This window comes from Pongo abelii, chromosome 16, assembly GCF_028885655.2.
Source record: "Pongo abelii isolate AG06213 chromosome 16, NHGRI_mPonAbe1-v2.0_pri, whole genome shotgun sequence".
Classification (NCBI taxonomy): Eukaryota; Metazoa; Chordata; class Mammalia; order Primates; family Hominidae; genus Pongo; species Pongo abelii.
In genome coordinates, this window is record NC_072001.2 from 59,867,652 (window position 1) to 59,882,527 (window position 14,876).

At 37.8% G+C, this 14,876-nt stretch overlaps 1 protein-coding gene across 1 annotated transcript; it reads left to right on the forward strand.

The window, feature by feature from the left end:
- The first annotated feature begins 14,083 nt into the window (after positions 1-14,083).
- Positions 14,084-14,350, forward strand: LOC100460084 (acyl-CoA-binding domain-containing protein 7-like). Its single transcript, XM_009249872.3, has one exon. The coding sequence runs from the start codon at positions 14,084-14,086 to the stop codon at positions 14,348-14,350; it is 267 nt and encodes an 88-aa protein (XP_009248147.3).
- The last annotated feature ends 526 nt before the right edge of the window (positions 14,351-14,876 follow it).

The following is a 14,876-nucleotide window of genomic DNA, read 5'->3' on the forward strand; positions in this document are numbered from 1 at the left end:
AGAGACTCAGGGTAGTGAGGGAAAAGAAGATCAGAGTCATCTCTTTTTCATGTCTTTCATTTCACAACTTCCTCCTTCCCATGCCTGCTGGTGCGCTCCCTCGCCTTGTTCCAGAGCCAAAAGACAGGTCAACTTCACTGCTTTTTATCCAAGTTGGCAGAGGTTGTGGCAGCGGGGTGGTAACTCTGCCCGATGTTCCCAAGCTGCAGCTGGGACATGTCCAACAGCAAAGTCACTCAGTAAACAGTTCTCTGTTTCTCTTTTCCTCGAGTTGGCTGGAATATCTCTAAGCCCTAGTACCACCCACTCTTTAATTCAAGACAAGCCCACAGACCAGAAACTTCACAGATCACTCTGTCTTAAAACAGTCTTTTGCTGGGTACAAAATACCATGTATAAAAAATTATTGATATGCTACAATTATTTCCATTCCAATCCCTATAGATTATCCTTTTTGACGGTTTAGTTTTTCTATTTTTATTAAAATCCCTTGTACATCATTCAGTTCCATATTCAAAAACCTCCTTAGATGTTTATTTTGTGCCTAGCTTTGTGGTGATGTGGGGGAGATAAGCAAATACTGCACTTAACAGTTACTTATTTTAAGATGTTTACAAACTAATTGGAGAGAGAAAAGCCAATATGAAGCAAGTGGTAACTCAAGACAAATTGTCTTTAAACTCTAAAAGTGGGGGGAAATAGCAAAGACATGCAGAGGTCAGGAAAACTTTAAGAAAGATGTTGGCTGGGGCTGGGATTTGAAGGAGGAGTGGAGGTTGAGGAGGGCTTTCCAGGTCTCACAAGATGGTTAAGCTTCAGAGGCTGATCTCAGCAGAACATACTGTGGGACTGTCAGAGACCAGTTTAATAAAGCAACTCTGACACCAGAAAACTGGTAAACAAGCAAGCAAATAAAACCAGGAACAGGTCGGGTGCGGTAGTTCACACCTGTAATCCAAGCACTTTGGGAGGCTGAGGCAGGTGGATTACGAGGTCAGGAGTTTGAGACCAGACTGGCCAATATGGTGAAACCCCATCTCTACTAAAAAAAACATACAAATTAGCCGGGAGTGGTGGCATGTGCCTATAGTCCCAGCTACTCAGGAGGCTGAGACAGGAGAATCACTTGAACCTGGGAGGCAGAGGTTGCAGTGAGCCAAAATCATGCCACTGCACTCCAGCCTGAGCGACAGAGCAAGACTCCATCTCAAAAAAAAAAAAAAAAAGAAAGAAAAAGAAAAACAAGGGTAGATTAATAAGTTGGCTAAGAATTCATTATCCTTCCATATGTTGAGTACTAGAGACCAAAGGGAACTCATGAATCATGTCATGCACCTTCATGCCTTCATTTCACAGATGAGAACACTGAGGATAAGCGACTCAAAACAATTTCACCATAGCAGGTCACAAATTAGTGCCAGAGTGGAAATTCAACTCCAGGGTTTCCAACGCCCATGCATCACACTCCACTTCAAAACCCCACACTGTTATGCTTCGGTGATGGAAGGCCCTTTGGAACAGTGACAAACTAATAGTAACAAAATGATAAATTCCAAAGTAGAGGTATTATAGAAGGGATAAGGCTTATTTTGTGTACAGATATTTCTAAGTTTTTCTTTTCTTGAATTGCACTAGGTATTACATTAGGTTTCACCTCCTCTGCTTTTGACAAAGTCTTCCATGGCCCTGCCTAGCCTTTCTGACCTTATTTCCCAACACTCCCTATTCTACAGGCTCCACTCAAGCCAGATGTGTCCATTCACAGTCCCCAGCTTTTGCTAGGCTCATTTCCATCTCTGGGGTGTTGCTGCTGTTTTCCCCTTTTCAACATTGATATAAAACCCAAGGCTCAGTAAGGACCTTCGGCTACCTCAAGTCTTCTCTGGACTCCTATTTAATTTAACTCATTTTAATAAAATTTTATGGAGGACTTGCTGTGTGTCAGGCACTCTACAAGGCACTCAGGACTCCCAAATAAGTCAGGCATGGGTGCCACGCTCAAGGTACAGAGGCTAGAAGGGGAATGCAAACATGAAAAAATATCATTACCACCCAGAATCATAAAAATAGGTACAGGAAATACAGAGACATTCTGGTCTAGTAGATGGAAAGGGAGAAGACCTCATGGAGAGAGTGAGGTCTGAGATCAGTTAGTAGATGAGTGGAACTTCATCAGGGACTAAGTTGGGGGAAAGGGAAGGAAAGGATTATTCCAGGAAGAAAAGACTGGGTGTGGAAATGCACAGCATTTATCAACTTTGGCTTGGGTACCAGGTTCTGTACCAAACTAGGTTTGAGTTTGGTACTAGGATTTGGTTTGCCTTCAGAATAGTAGGTACCTAGAAGAGCTGGTGGGGAAAAGACAATAGAGGTGGTCAGGACTGAACTGCAGCCTGTAGATAAAGAGCCAAAGACATCTGAAGAGGGACAATTTAAATCAAATGTTTGGGTGGTTTGTTCACAGGAATATGCACCCCACCTTATATTCAAGAAATCAATGAAGCTGTAGAAAGGACAGTTCTGGAGACAGATCCCGAAAAATGGGTAAAATTTCAACAGACTGGAATGGAGGGGAAGTCATTACATTATTAGTGGAGACAGCAAAGCAACTGCTTATTTGTTACCTGATTGATCTGGGTACATTAATTTTTTCTCCTGAGACGTATTACCTAAATTCTTCAAGGACAGGAATCATTTTTCCAACTTCTTTTTAATAGTTCCAAGTAGCTAACACAGTTCTGGATACACAGTGGGTGTTTAGTCAGTTCCTAATAACTGCTTGGGATGTGGCCAAAAAAAGGAAGAAAGAAAGAAGAAAAACCCTCATAATATTTGTTCATGACAGAAGCTCATTTTTATTCTTAAATCTGTTGCTAAGAATAAAAATTTATAAGTTTTTATAAATCCAAAATTTCATATTTGAAACAAAGACGGTGTATATAATTGGAAGCTTATGGTTGTCTAATAAAGGACAGAAGATTCCAATTAAAGCCAAAATTTTATCTCTAAGCAGGCTTTCTCACTGTGTGGGCATCCCAACTGCTAAGTTTGTTTAATAGATCAAATTAAATGGATGACTGCTTTTGAAGGGCATCTTAGGGACTTGGGACTTAGCTTTGCTTTGGTGCCAGTTTACCTAAGCTCACTACTGAGGGGATTATTTGGTCTTATTATCAGAAAGTCAGATCACTTTTAAATATTGGGGAGAGTGATAATATGATATAAATACTTCATATATGTGTGTGTGTGCATGTGTGTGCACGTGTGTGTTATTTTTTCTTAATGAGAAACAAAGGGCACTGGGTTTCACCAATTCTCTTTCCCTCCTCTACCTCTGATCAGACTCTGAAAAATACCCTGCCTCTTCAAAAACAAATGTTTTAAGTGCAAAGGGTAAATTTTGTTCTATAAAGATAAATGTCCTTTTTATGCATTCCGCAGTGCTCATATTGCATTACATATGTTATTTGTAACTCATAAGTAGTGAGATACTGTCATGCAGGAATGATATTCTAAAGAGTTAACAATGGTACAGCATAGACACCAGCCATTCAGAATGGACTCCTGAACAATCTGGAAGGATGCCAGCTGGCTCCCTGGACCTGCACATCTCAGCTACATCTCAGCTCTGGTGTAGTAGACTGTTAAACCTACTTTTATCTGTCTCTACTTCCCTTCCAGTAACAGCCACACATTTTCCTTTGGAGAACTGCACTCCCTGAAAGGAAATAGCCAGCATGGGACTCTACCTTCCCTAGGCCACAAGGCCAGGGCATGCAATCCAGATTTAGCAAATAAAGACATAGTTTAGGCCAAGCAGAGTCCTCCCCCGGACTTTTCCTCTGGAGTTAATTGGGAAGATTTTCTCTACTTTGGAGATTACTTTGAAGGATGTGAGCCTGAGGCATTTGGAGGCCAGCCATCTTGCCTTTGTAGAGGATAAATCCTAACTGAAGACTGAAGTCAAGAAGAAATAAGTGAACCTGAGAAAGAAAGAGAGAAACAAAGTCCTGGCAACATGGTTTGAGTCTTTGGAACAGCTGTGCCTACAGCCAGATGCAATCTCCCGAACTTCCCAGTTACTCAAATACATTTTTTTCTTCTTTTTCTTTTTTGTTTTTGCTTAGCATTCAGATAAGAACTGAGTAATAATTATACCCACATAATATAATTCTATGTAATTTCCATTACACAATGCTGATGAAATCTTGGACTTAATTGAAAACTCTGTTTTTTATTAGATTGTCCTAAGGCTCCAAACCAATACATCATGCACCTAGAAACCATCATGGATCCTTAATCAAGAGAATAACAAAATAAAGAAAAGTTTGCCTGGCAAGAGATATGTGGAAATAATCAAAACAACATATGCTCATAGATGTATTCAGGAATGTATATATATATATATATATATCCCTAATTTTGAAAGATGCCAGATGCCATTTCTTTCCATGTTAGTATAACTGAAAAGAACTGTTATTGCCCATACCTTAAAAATGTTTGGAGATTATTCTATACTCTTCACTTAATTATTTGCAACACTGGATCATAGATTTACCTCATTCATTTATCCTATAAGCATATTTTAGGAAGTTGTTATATGCACTTTGCTGTTACAGGCTCTAGGGGAAAAAGATGAATTAGGAAATTCCCCTGTCCTCCAGGAGCTCAGATTCTAGTGGGAAGCAGAAGTGTAAATTGATAAATATGTGAAAGTTGGCAAGGCGAGCACTTTGCCTGCTACTGGAGGCTTCTTCCTTCTCCACAGAGGCACAGCCAAGAGCTGGACACAATGGAGTCTAGCGGGTGCACATGGCTCCATAAAAGTCGCTTTCCCAGTGTTCCAGGCTAAGCTGTTCAGCAAATCATATGGTCCTGGATTTTCTGGTATTTCAGGCATTGAGATGCTTTACTATTGCTTTGATCTTTTTAAAGCAAAAAACTTTTTCAATGGAAAAATAAAGAGTTAGTTTCCCCATCATTGATCAATGTAGTCTCAACTTTCTTTGCAAGGCCAGATATGATCTCCAGGAAGTTACTTTGGTTGATTAACACTTCAAATTATAAATTAAATTTAAATTCTAAAAAGTGTAATTATGAACAAAATGCTTGAGAGCACAGAGAAAGGATCCATTAAATTTACATTTTCAGTCACTGTCAAGCCTCTATTTATTCAGAGCCATTCTTTCCTTTAAAAGGCACTGTAGCTAGGTCTTTGGAGTGGATTCTCTTACAAGAAATTCCTTGAAGATTTTCCTTGAAGATTCCTTGAAGAAATTCCTGGAATTTCATAATGATTTAACCCATAGCTGAATTCACTTAGAAATTCTCAGGTGCTAGAAGCCAAAAAGACACTGACAATAATTTCTTTCACTATTTTTCTTATTTTAGTTCGTGGATCTGTGAGTGTTGTTTCGTGTTGTTTGGTTTTGGTGGATGATTGCTACATTTCACAAGTGAGGAAAAAATATAAGTCTTCCATTTCTTTTCCTTTCCTATTCTAACTGGCTTTTAAATTATCCACATGGGCTTTCAGATTTGATGTTGCCCAAAATGGCTTATTTTTTTTCCTCTGGAAGTAACTCTTATAAGAGGAAAATAAAGCATTTATTTTGTTAGGTTATTTATTGTAAAGGATTTAGTGCCTGAGTTACAACTTAAATGATTTGCAGACTAGAGAGCACCTCAGAAATTACCTATTCCAAATTCTTTATTCTACAAATATTCAGACAAAATAAATGAATTGCCCAATTTGCAGAGCTAGTCAGTGACACCGCCAAGACTAGAACTCAGATCTCAGCAAGGCATTTGGTATTGCTAAGTTCCCTGACCATTTCCTATAATAACTATTACAAATCTTCACCACTGCTTTCATGAACCTCATAATACTGCCTCCCTATCACTCTGGCCCCTGCTTCACAGAAAATTGGAAGCCACCAAGCATGAACTCCAGTTTCCACTTTTAAACTTCCTCTTATCTCATCTCAAAAGAAGAATATCAGAATATTATTACCCTTCAGGGTAATCCTGCCATTTGTCATCTGTGTCACACTGTCTTTTTTTTTTTTTTTTTTTGAGACATGATCTTGTTCTGTCACTCAGGCTGAATCGCAGTGATGTGAACACGGCTCACTGCAGCCTCAACTTCCTGAGCTCAAACGATTCTCTTGCCTCAGCCTCCTTTGCAGCTGGGACAACAAGTGCGTGCCACTACACCTGGCTTATTTTTTTATTTTTTGTAGAGACAGGTTCTCATTTTGTTGCCTAGGCTGGTCTTGAACACCTGGGCTCGGCCTCCCAAAGTGCTGGGATTATAGGTGTAAGCCACCACGCCTGGCCGGAGTCTCATCTCTTCTAAAACCTTATTCTGTTAATGTTGAACCTCATTCTTTCACCTATATGGGGATTTTCTCTCCATCAGCCTGTTCTGTTCAACACATAAACATGCTCAAACACTTGCATTCATAGTGAAATTGTGCCCCATTCTGGAAGCATTCTTTGTTTTCTTTTCATCATAGCCAAACTTGGGAAAGTTTCCACAGTCACACCTCCCATTCATTTCTTCAACTTTAAAAATTTGACTTTTGACACTACTATTCAACCAAAAATGTTTGGGCAAAGGCCATCTCTGTGCCTTTCAAGGATGTTTTTCAATTTTCTCCTTTTGAGAACCCTCTTCTCTTCTAGATTTCTTATTCTCCTCTTACCATTGGGTTTACTTTCGAGTTTTTCTCTCTCCCTTCATTCATTCCTTAATTTCTGATACTTTCCAGGGTTCCATTCTTAGAATCTTTTTCTTCTTATTCTATATTGCACATGACAAGTCCCATTGAAATCCATGCCTCAGTCCTTGCACAAAAACTTGTGTAATGTACAAATGCCATTTAAAGGAAAATATCTCTCCTAAGTTTTCAATATTGACGAAAGTGTTTAAATTATAATATTATTTACCTACTTGAATATAAAACTAAATGTAAATTCCTTGTGTTCACAGGGTTTTGTTTTTGGTTTTGGTTTTGGTTTTGGGTTTTTTTCTTGTTTGAGACATAGCCTCGCTCTGTCACTCAGGCTGAAGTGCAGTGGTGTGATGTTGCCTCACTGCAACCTCCACCTCCCAGGTTCAAGCGATTCTCCTGCCTCAGCCTACCGAGTAGCTGGGATTACAGGCATCCACCACCACACCCAGCTAATTTTTGTATTTTTACTAGACATGTGGTTTTGCCATGTTGTCCAGGCTTGTCTCGAACTCCTGACCCCAAGTGATCCACTGCCACGGCTTCCCAAAGTGCTGGGATTACAGACGTGAGCCACCACGCCCAGCCATGTTCATAGTTCTTATACAGTGATACAACTAAAAACTTTTTTAAGTGAATGCAAATAAAACTAAAATTCCAAAATACTCATAAAATGAAGTGAACATTAATTTGTGTGGTTATGTTGTTTTCTTGAAACTGAATTGTCAACTTACAATGTGAATATAGGACTGGCTGCTAATAACATAGTTCCTTTTTAATTAAAATAGAGCTGTGTGCCATGTGATGATTCAGCTCTCCCACCACTTTTCTCTGTTCAAACTACTGTGAAACCTTCATTCCCATGGGCAAGTACACAGTGACACCATTGTGTCTGCACTTGACCTGTTTGCATCATTCACGTATTAAGCCTAGCTTTGTGATATTTGGCACCAGCAAGATTATGAACATAAATATCAATTCAGACACCGAAGTAAGTTGGCAATATTCATTCATGAGGTGGTCATCCAGATAATTCAGATTATTGTTGAAATGAAAGCATGAATGTAAGCATGAATGTAAAAATCAACCTAGTGAACACAGACCACTGAAAATATAATCAAGGAATCTCAGGGATCTGAGGATCCCAACTTTGTGAATCCCAGATCTGTATCTATAGCCCGAAACCCTCTCCTGAGCTTCTGCCCTGTATTTCCAACTGCCTACTAAAAATTTCTCTATCTACATGTCACCTCAGAGGCAACATGTCCAAACTGAACTTGTTATCGTTCCCCACGCACACACCCACCTTAACCTGTATTCCCAATCCTAGTTAATGACATCATCATCTACCCAGTTACCAAAGCCAAAACCTTAAGTCTCATACTAGATTCCTTCCTCTGCCTCACCTCCTACACCCAAATCTTGTTGATTCTACTTCCTAAACTTCTTTCGCATCAGTAGTCATTTTTCCTTTGACCCAGAAATCCTACTCAGAAATTATCTCAAGGAAATAATTTAAACATTAATGAAGCAACAAACATGAAAGCAAAGTTGTTCACTCCACTATTGTACTTTATAAGGAAAAACTGAAACAACATGACCACTTAAGAGTAGGAGAAAGATTAAACTAAATAAGATAAAGGTTATCCTTATCCAGGAGCAATATAAAATTATGGTTCTTCACAGACTGGCTCGCAAAAAAAAAAAAACTTTTAAATAAATTTTATCGTATATGTTTAAAGTATACAACATGAGGTTGTGGGATATATATAGATAGTGAAATGGTTACTATAGTGAAGCAAATAAACGTATCCATCATCTCACATAGTAACCCATTAATTTTGTTGTTGCTGTTTTTGAGCAGCTGAAAACTACCCACTTAGCAGGAGTCCCAAGTACAGTACAATTTGATTAACTATAGTCCTCATGTTGTGCATTAGATCTTCAGGCTTGTTCATCCTACACATCTGCTACTTTGCATCCCCTGACCTACATCTCCCCATTTCTTCCCCACCTTCCTCTTCCCCCACTCTGGTTATCACTGAGCATTCAGAATGACAGACAAGGGACAGAACCTGGGCCCAAGGGAGGCAGACTATCATATTGGACTTTGTATAAAGTAAGGAATCCCAAAAAAGCAATATTCTCAGTGAGTGAACTAGAAAACAATCTACTCACAGAGGAAAACGGCAAGGAAAATTGCCTGTCTCAGTCTTGGCCATAAATAAAAGTCAGAAATAAGTTATTCTTGATAATTCAAAACTATAAGCATGCTCTCAAGTGGATTTAGTGACAGAATATACAGAATCTGGATGTCCCCCCACAACACAAGAAACAATTTGTATTTAAATAAGTCTTAGGTTGGTAGTGTCCCCAGGCATTTAGTAGAAACCAAAGCAAATTTCTCTCAAGAAATTCAATTTCAACTTGGACTTTCAAAAAACCTCACTAACAAAATCTCAAGGAACATAAATCCATAATAAAAGATAGTGAGACATGAAGAAATAAGTTATCAGGGACAAGTCTCAGCCTTTAAAAAATTGCATTATCAGACTCACAAAAGCTTCAGACATAAAAGTTGATATAGAATATAAAATAAACATTTCTAATACATTTTTAAATAAAAGAAAATATAGCCAAATAACGAGTCTATAAAAAATGAGTAGAGTAGTAAAACCAACAAGAATTTTAAGAAATGTAAAATATATTTACTGAAAAAAATTCAAACTACGGTATTGGGATTAAACAGCGGATTAGACAGAGGTGAAGAAATAATTAGTAAACTGAAAGATAAATCTGAAGAAATTGCATAGAGTACAACACAGAAAGTCAGAGAGATAAAATATATGTAATAAAGATAAACAAACAGAATGGGTAGAGTGTGAAGCTCTAACAAATATATACTTGCAATACTGAAAGAGAATGAATGAAAAAATGAGGGAGAGCTACTAATATTTCCAACATAATTAAAGACATAAATTTTTAGATTCAAAAAGCCCAATATATTGCAAGTACAATAAATAAAACAGAGATCTAGACCAAGACCATCACTGAAAAACTATGACATACCAAAGACAAAACAAGATTTTAAAGCTCCCAGAGCAAAGAGAAGGAAGGTAGATGTGAAGTTTGCTAGCTTCTCAACTGCAACAAATAGAAACCTAGAATATTAAAAATATCACCTTAGAATTACATACCCAGTGAAAATATCTTTGAAGAATAATGACAAAATAAATACACTTTCCAATAAAGAACACCATGGAAGATGTATTACCGATAGACCCTTACTAGAGGGATTTATAAGCATGTGCTTTAGAAAAAAGAAAAATGATCTTATAAGGAGAGTTTGTAATGCAAAAGAAAGTTGATGAAGAAAATTTTAAACAGGTTAAGATCTCTAAACAGGCATGACTATGTATGATCATATTTATTAATAATATATAATTTGTTTGCTTAATAAAATATAGAATTAAAGAATTGAGTAAAATTGCTTATAATCTAAGAGGAAGGTTATCAGAGTTAAAGTGTCCTAAAAATCTCTTAAGCAAATTATGTCTATTGAAATATTTTGAGTAATCACTAAAAGAATAGAAATAGAATATATAACTTCTAAAGTAAGAGCAGAAAAAGTAAAATGAGGGGGGAAAAACTTAATCAAGCTAAAAGAATGGGGGATATGAGAAAAAAGAAACAAGGAAACAGCAGGACATTTTAAAAGCTGCAAAGAAGATTATATCAATCATAGTCCCAAAAGAAACACATGACACACTTGAAGGGTTTACATGAAAAGAGTTTAGTGAAGGAAACATTTAATGAGGCAAGGGCAGGTTTAAAGGAACCAGTAAGGGGGAGTGAAAAATACTGAGATGAACAAGAGTGGGAAACCAATACTAACCCAAACCCTGGTAGAGAAAGAGATGAGGACTCTGTCACTGGAGCTCGATAAGAGTTGGAACCAAGAAAGAGGCACCTCCCAACAGGAGCTAAAGTCATAACAGACTGCAGCCACTGACAGATGGTAGCCAGGTAGGGAGGAACACCTCCCAAACCTATGGGTTTGTCCTATTTATGAACTTAACCGAAAACCAGATTGCAGGGGAACCCAGATGATGCTGTAGAGGTCATCCTCATAGGCCACACAGCAGTGCAGAGGAGGGTATTAGTGAATTACAGGGAGTAGTGGGGGACACAAGGGGTTCAAATAGGACATAATCAGCACAAGGAAAACAGAGATAAATTCAAATATATCAATAATAACACGTGTCCAGATGGACTAAACTCTAAGTTACAATAAAAGATTGTCAAATTGAGTTTTTATTTTATTTTATTTTATTTTATTTTATTTTATTTTATTTTTTTGAGATGGGGTCTTGCTCTGTCACCCAGGCTGGAATGCAGTGGCACGATCTCGGCTCACTGCAAGCTCTGCCTCCCGGGTTCAAGCAATTCTCCTGCCTCAGCCTCCCGAATAGCTGGGATTACAGGCGTCCACCACCATTCCTGGCTAATTGTTTTGTTTTTTTAAGTAGAGATGGGGTTTCACCATGTTGGCCAGGCTGTTCTTGAACCACTGACCTCAGGTAATCCACCCACCTTGGCCTCTCAAAGTGCTGGGATTACAGGCGTGAGCCACCGCCCCAGTCCAAACTGAGTTTTTTTTAAAAAAAACAAACATATGCTGCCTTAAAGAGATTTATTTCAACTATAAAGACAAAGAAAGATTAAAAGTGGGGGGAAAAAAAGAAAAACAATGTAACAGGGAAATAAAATCCAGGAGAAAGTGGGTATACCATATACGATAGTATTAAGACAAATATTTAAGAAAAAAAATTATTAGAAATAAAATGAATCCCTAGACATTGATAAAAAGCTATAGTATACAGGTAAATATTTAACAGGCTCTCAGGGGAAGGGGAAGACTTATTTCTAGTGTTTTTCAATTTCTGTGGTGAAAATATCCTTATCTTGGCCAATTTCAAGCCACCAATGTGAAGTTAACTGACTCACAAAATTCTAAAAATTTAACATCAGTTCTTATGGGTTGCAGCTCTTATGAGTAAAAGTTAGTTTCAGCATCTTCACTAAACAAAAGGTTCAATTTACTGGGAAAATAAAGCAATTAAAAACACATTTGCCACCATGCTTTATGTGATACTTGATTGGAATAGGAATGGAGGGAAAAGCTATATTGGGACAATTGAGGAAAATTAATAATAGAATGTATATTAGATAATAATATTGTATCAATGTTAATTGTATTTGATGAGAATATACCTATACACTTATATTTTCCTAAGATACACTGTTTATGTTTGGGAGAAGGAAGTGCTATGATATTTGCAATTTACTTTCAAATGGCTCATTAAAAAGGATATATGGTGACACTGGTTAAAATCGTGCAAGAGAGAGCATCCTCCTCTCTCTTTGCCTGGCCCTTTCCCCCTCTCCCCCACTCTCTTCTTCCACAGAAACACTGATAAATTGAGCAAAATTATAGGAATCAACTTTATCAAAACTCTGGAAAACCGTCAAAGGTTTACAGCAAAAAACTGAACACCAAATCAAGAAACGGACATTAAAAATGCCAGAAAGTTTTGCTGAATTTTCACTTGCCTTTGCTCCACCTTTCTCCCAGACACAGTGACAGTCTTAAAGACAGCAGCCAGTGTTAGACTCTGCACTCTGGCTCCAGAGATAAAAGAGCAGATCGTATTCACAAAGAATCGTGTTTGTCTTTTCTAACCTGTCTGAAGGCTACCTGAAGGACTGACACAAGGAGCTTGCCTTTGTTTCACCTAACTCAGACTTACTCATGGGAGAAAAGTGGCTATGCAGAGAGCATTCCTTGCAAACATTATAAGACCAATAAACAACATGCTACATCTGGGACAAAAAAAAATTACAATTGAGGCAAACTATAGATATGCTGAAAGCCTGGAAGGAAAAGACAGGGAGACAGTTTCTTTGGAAAATTAGGCATTCAAAAGTGTCCACATACATTGGGGAACTTAGAAAGCCATGTGCATACCCAAGGCAGAACACATGCTGGAAAAGATCTGAGAAGATCTATGTGGAAGATCAGCTTCCACTTCTGGCTGATCTCTAGGTTCAATGCAAGCAGGAAATGAAGGCTACGGCACAGCTATAAACAGCCTGTCTAAACATTGAAGGAGTGCTCCAATACAGAACTGACTAAGAGAAATGTTTTCTTCCTTTTTTCCCTTTTGTTTCTCTCTCTCTCTCTCCCTGGCCCTTTTCCTCCTCTCCCTTCTTCTCTTTTTCTTTTATGTCAACCAAGAATCCAGAAACACAAAACTGTCCTTCAAAAAGGAGGGAGAAATTAAGATATTTCCAGATAAACAAAAGCTAAGAAAGTTTGTTCCTAGTGAACCTGCTCTACAAAAATATACTAAATGAGATTCCTTTAGGCTGAAACGAAGACAAAAATTGGAAATCATATGAAGAAGCCATATAAAGAACTCCAGTAAAGGTAACTATATAAATAAATATAAAACTCAGTGTTATTGTATTTTTAGTTTATAACTCCTTTTTTTATTTCCCACATGATTTAAGAGACAAATACATAAAAATTCTTGTATCCTTGCTTCTCCTGTGCTTGGTGCTTAAATAACAAAAAAAGTAAGAAAAAATCTTATATATTTTTGTTAATGGGCACACAACATATAAAGATAAAATTTGTGACAATCACAACATAAAGTATGGGCAGCGCTGTACAGAGCAGAGATTTTTGTATGCTATCAAAGCTAAATTTGGATCAATTTAAACTAGGTCATTATAAATTTATGATGTTGATTGTAATCTCTGTGGTAACCACTTAAAATTTTTTTAACTTTTATTTTTATTTATTTTTTGAGACGGAGTCTCACTCTGTTGCCCAGGCTGGAGTGCAGTGGCGTGATCTTGGCTCACTGCAAGCTCCGCCTCCTGCATTCACGCCATTCTCCTGCCTCAGCCTCCTGAGTAGCTGGGACTACAGGCACCTGCCACCACGCCCGGCTAATTTTTTTTTTTTTTATTTTTAGTAGACACGGGGTTTCACTGTGTTAGCCAGGATAAAAACATTTTTTAACATACTGATAAGAAAATTAGAGGAGTGTGAGGCTACAGTAAGCCATGATCATGCCACTGCACTGCAGCCTGGGCAACAGAGCAAGAACCTGTCTCTAAAAAAAGGTCAAGAAAATTAGAAGGGTATTAAATGGTACACTACAAAAAAAAAATCAATGGAATACAAAAGAAGGCAGTAATGGAGGAAATAAGGAACAAAAATGGTATAAGACATACAGAAGGAGTGCCTGGAGAGCAGCAACAGCCCAGCTGCCACCACCATGTCCCTGCAGGCTGATTTTGACATGGTCACAGAAGATGTGAGGAAGCTGAAAACAAGACCAGTTGATGAAGAACTGAAAGAACTGTATGGGCTTTACAAACAAGCTGTAATTGGAAACATTAATATTGAGTGTTCAGAAATGCTAGAATTAAAAGGCAAGGCCAAATGGGAAGCACAGAACCTCCAAAAACGATTGTCAGAGGAAGATATGATGAGTGCCTTTATTTCTAAAGCTGAAGAACTGATAGAAAAATATGGAATTTAGAATAAAGCATATGATAAATTTTCCTTTTTGAAGCCTTCATAATGGTATCATGACCAAACATTTAGAGTTAACACTGTTAACTCTAGGTACCATGTATATTTTTGCTATTATTACGAATTATAATACTTAATTAGTAGTACACTAAAACTGCATAGTTAACTAAATTGTACTTGCTTAAACCAGGTGTCTTTAAAAGTTCTTTTAGAAAAGTATTTTTTTTATTTTTATAGATTTAGGGGGTACAAGTGCAGTTTTGTTGCATGAACGTATCATGTAGTGGTGAAGTCTGGGCTTTCAGTGTCCCCATCACCCAGATAGTCTACAATTGTGCCCAAAAGGTAGTTTCTCATTCCTCACCCCCCTCGAACCCTCCCACCTTTCCAAGTCTCCAGTGTCTATTGTTCCACACTCCATGTCCATGTGTACACATTGTTTGGCTCCCACTTATGGGTGAGAACATGTGGTATTTGACTTTCCATTTCGGAGTTATTTCACTGAAGCTAACGGCCTCCAGTTCCAACCATGT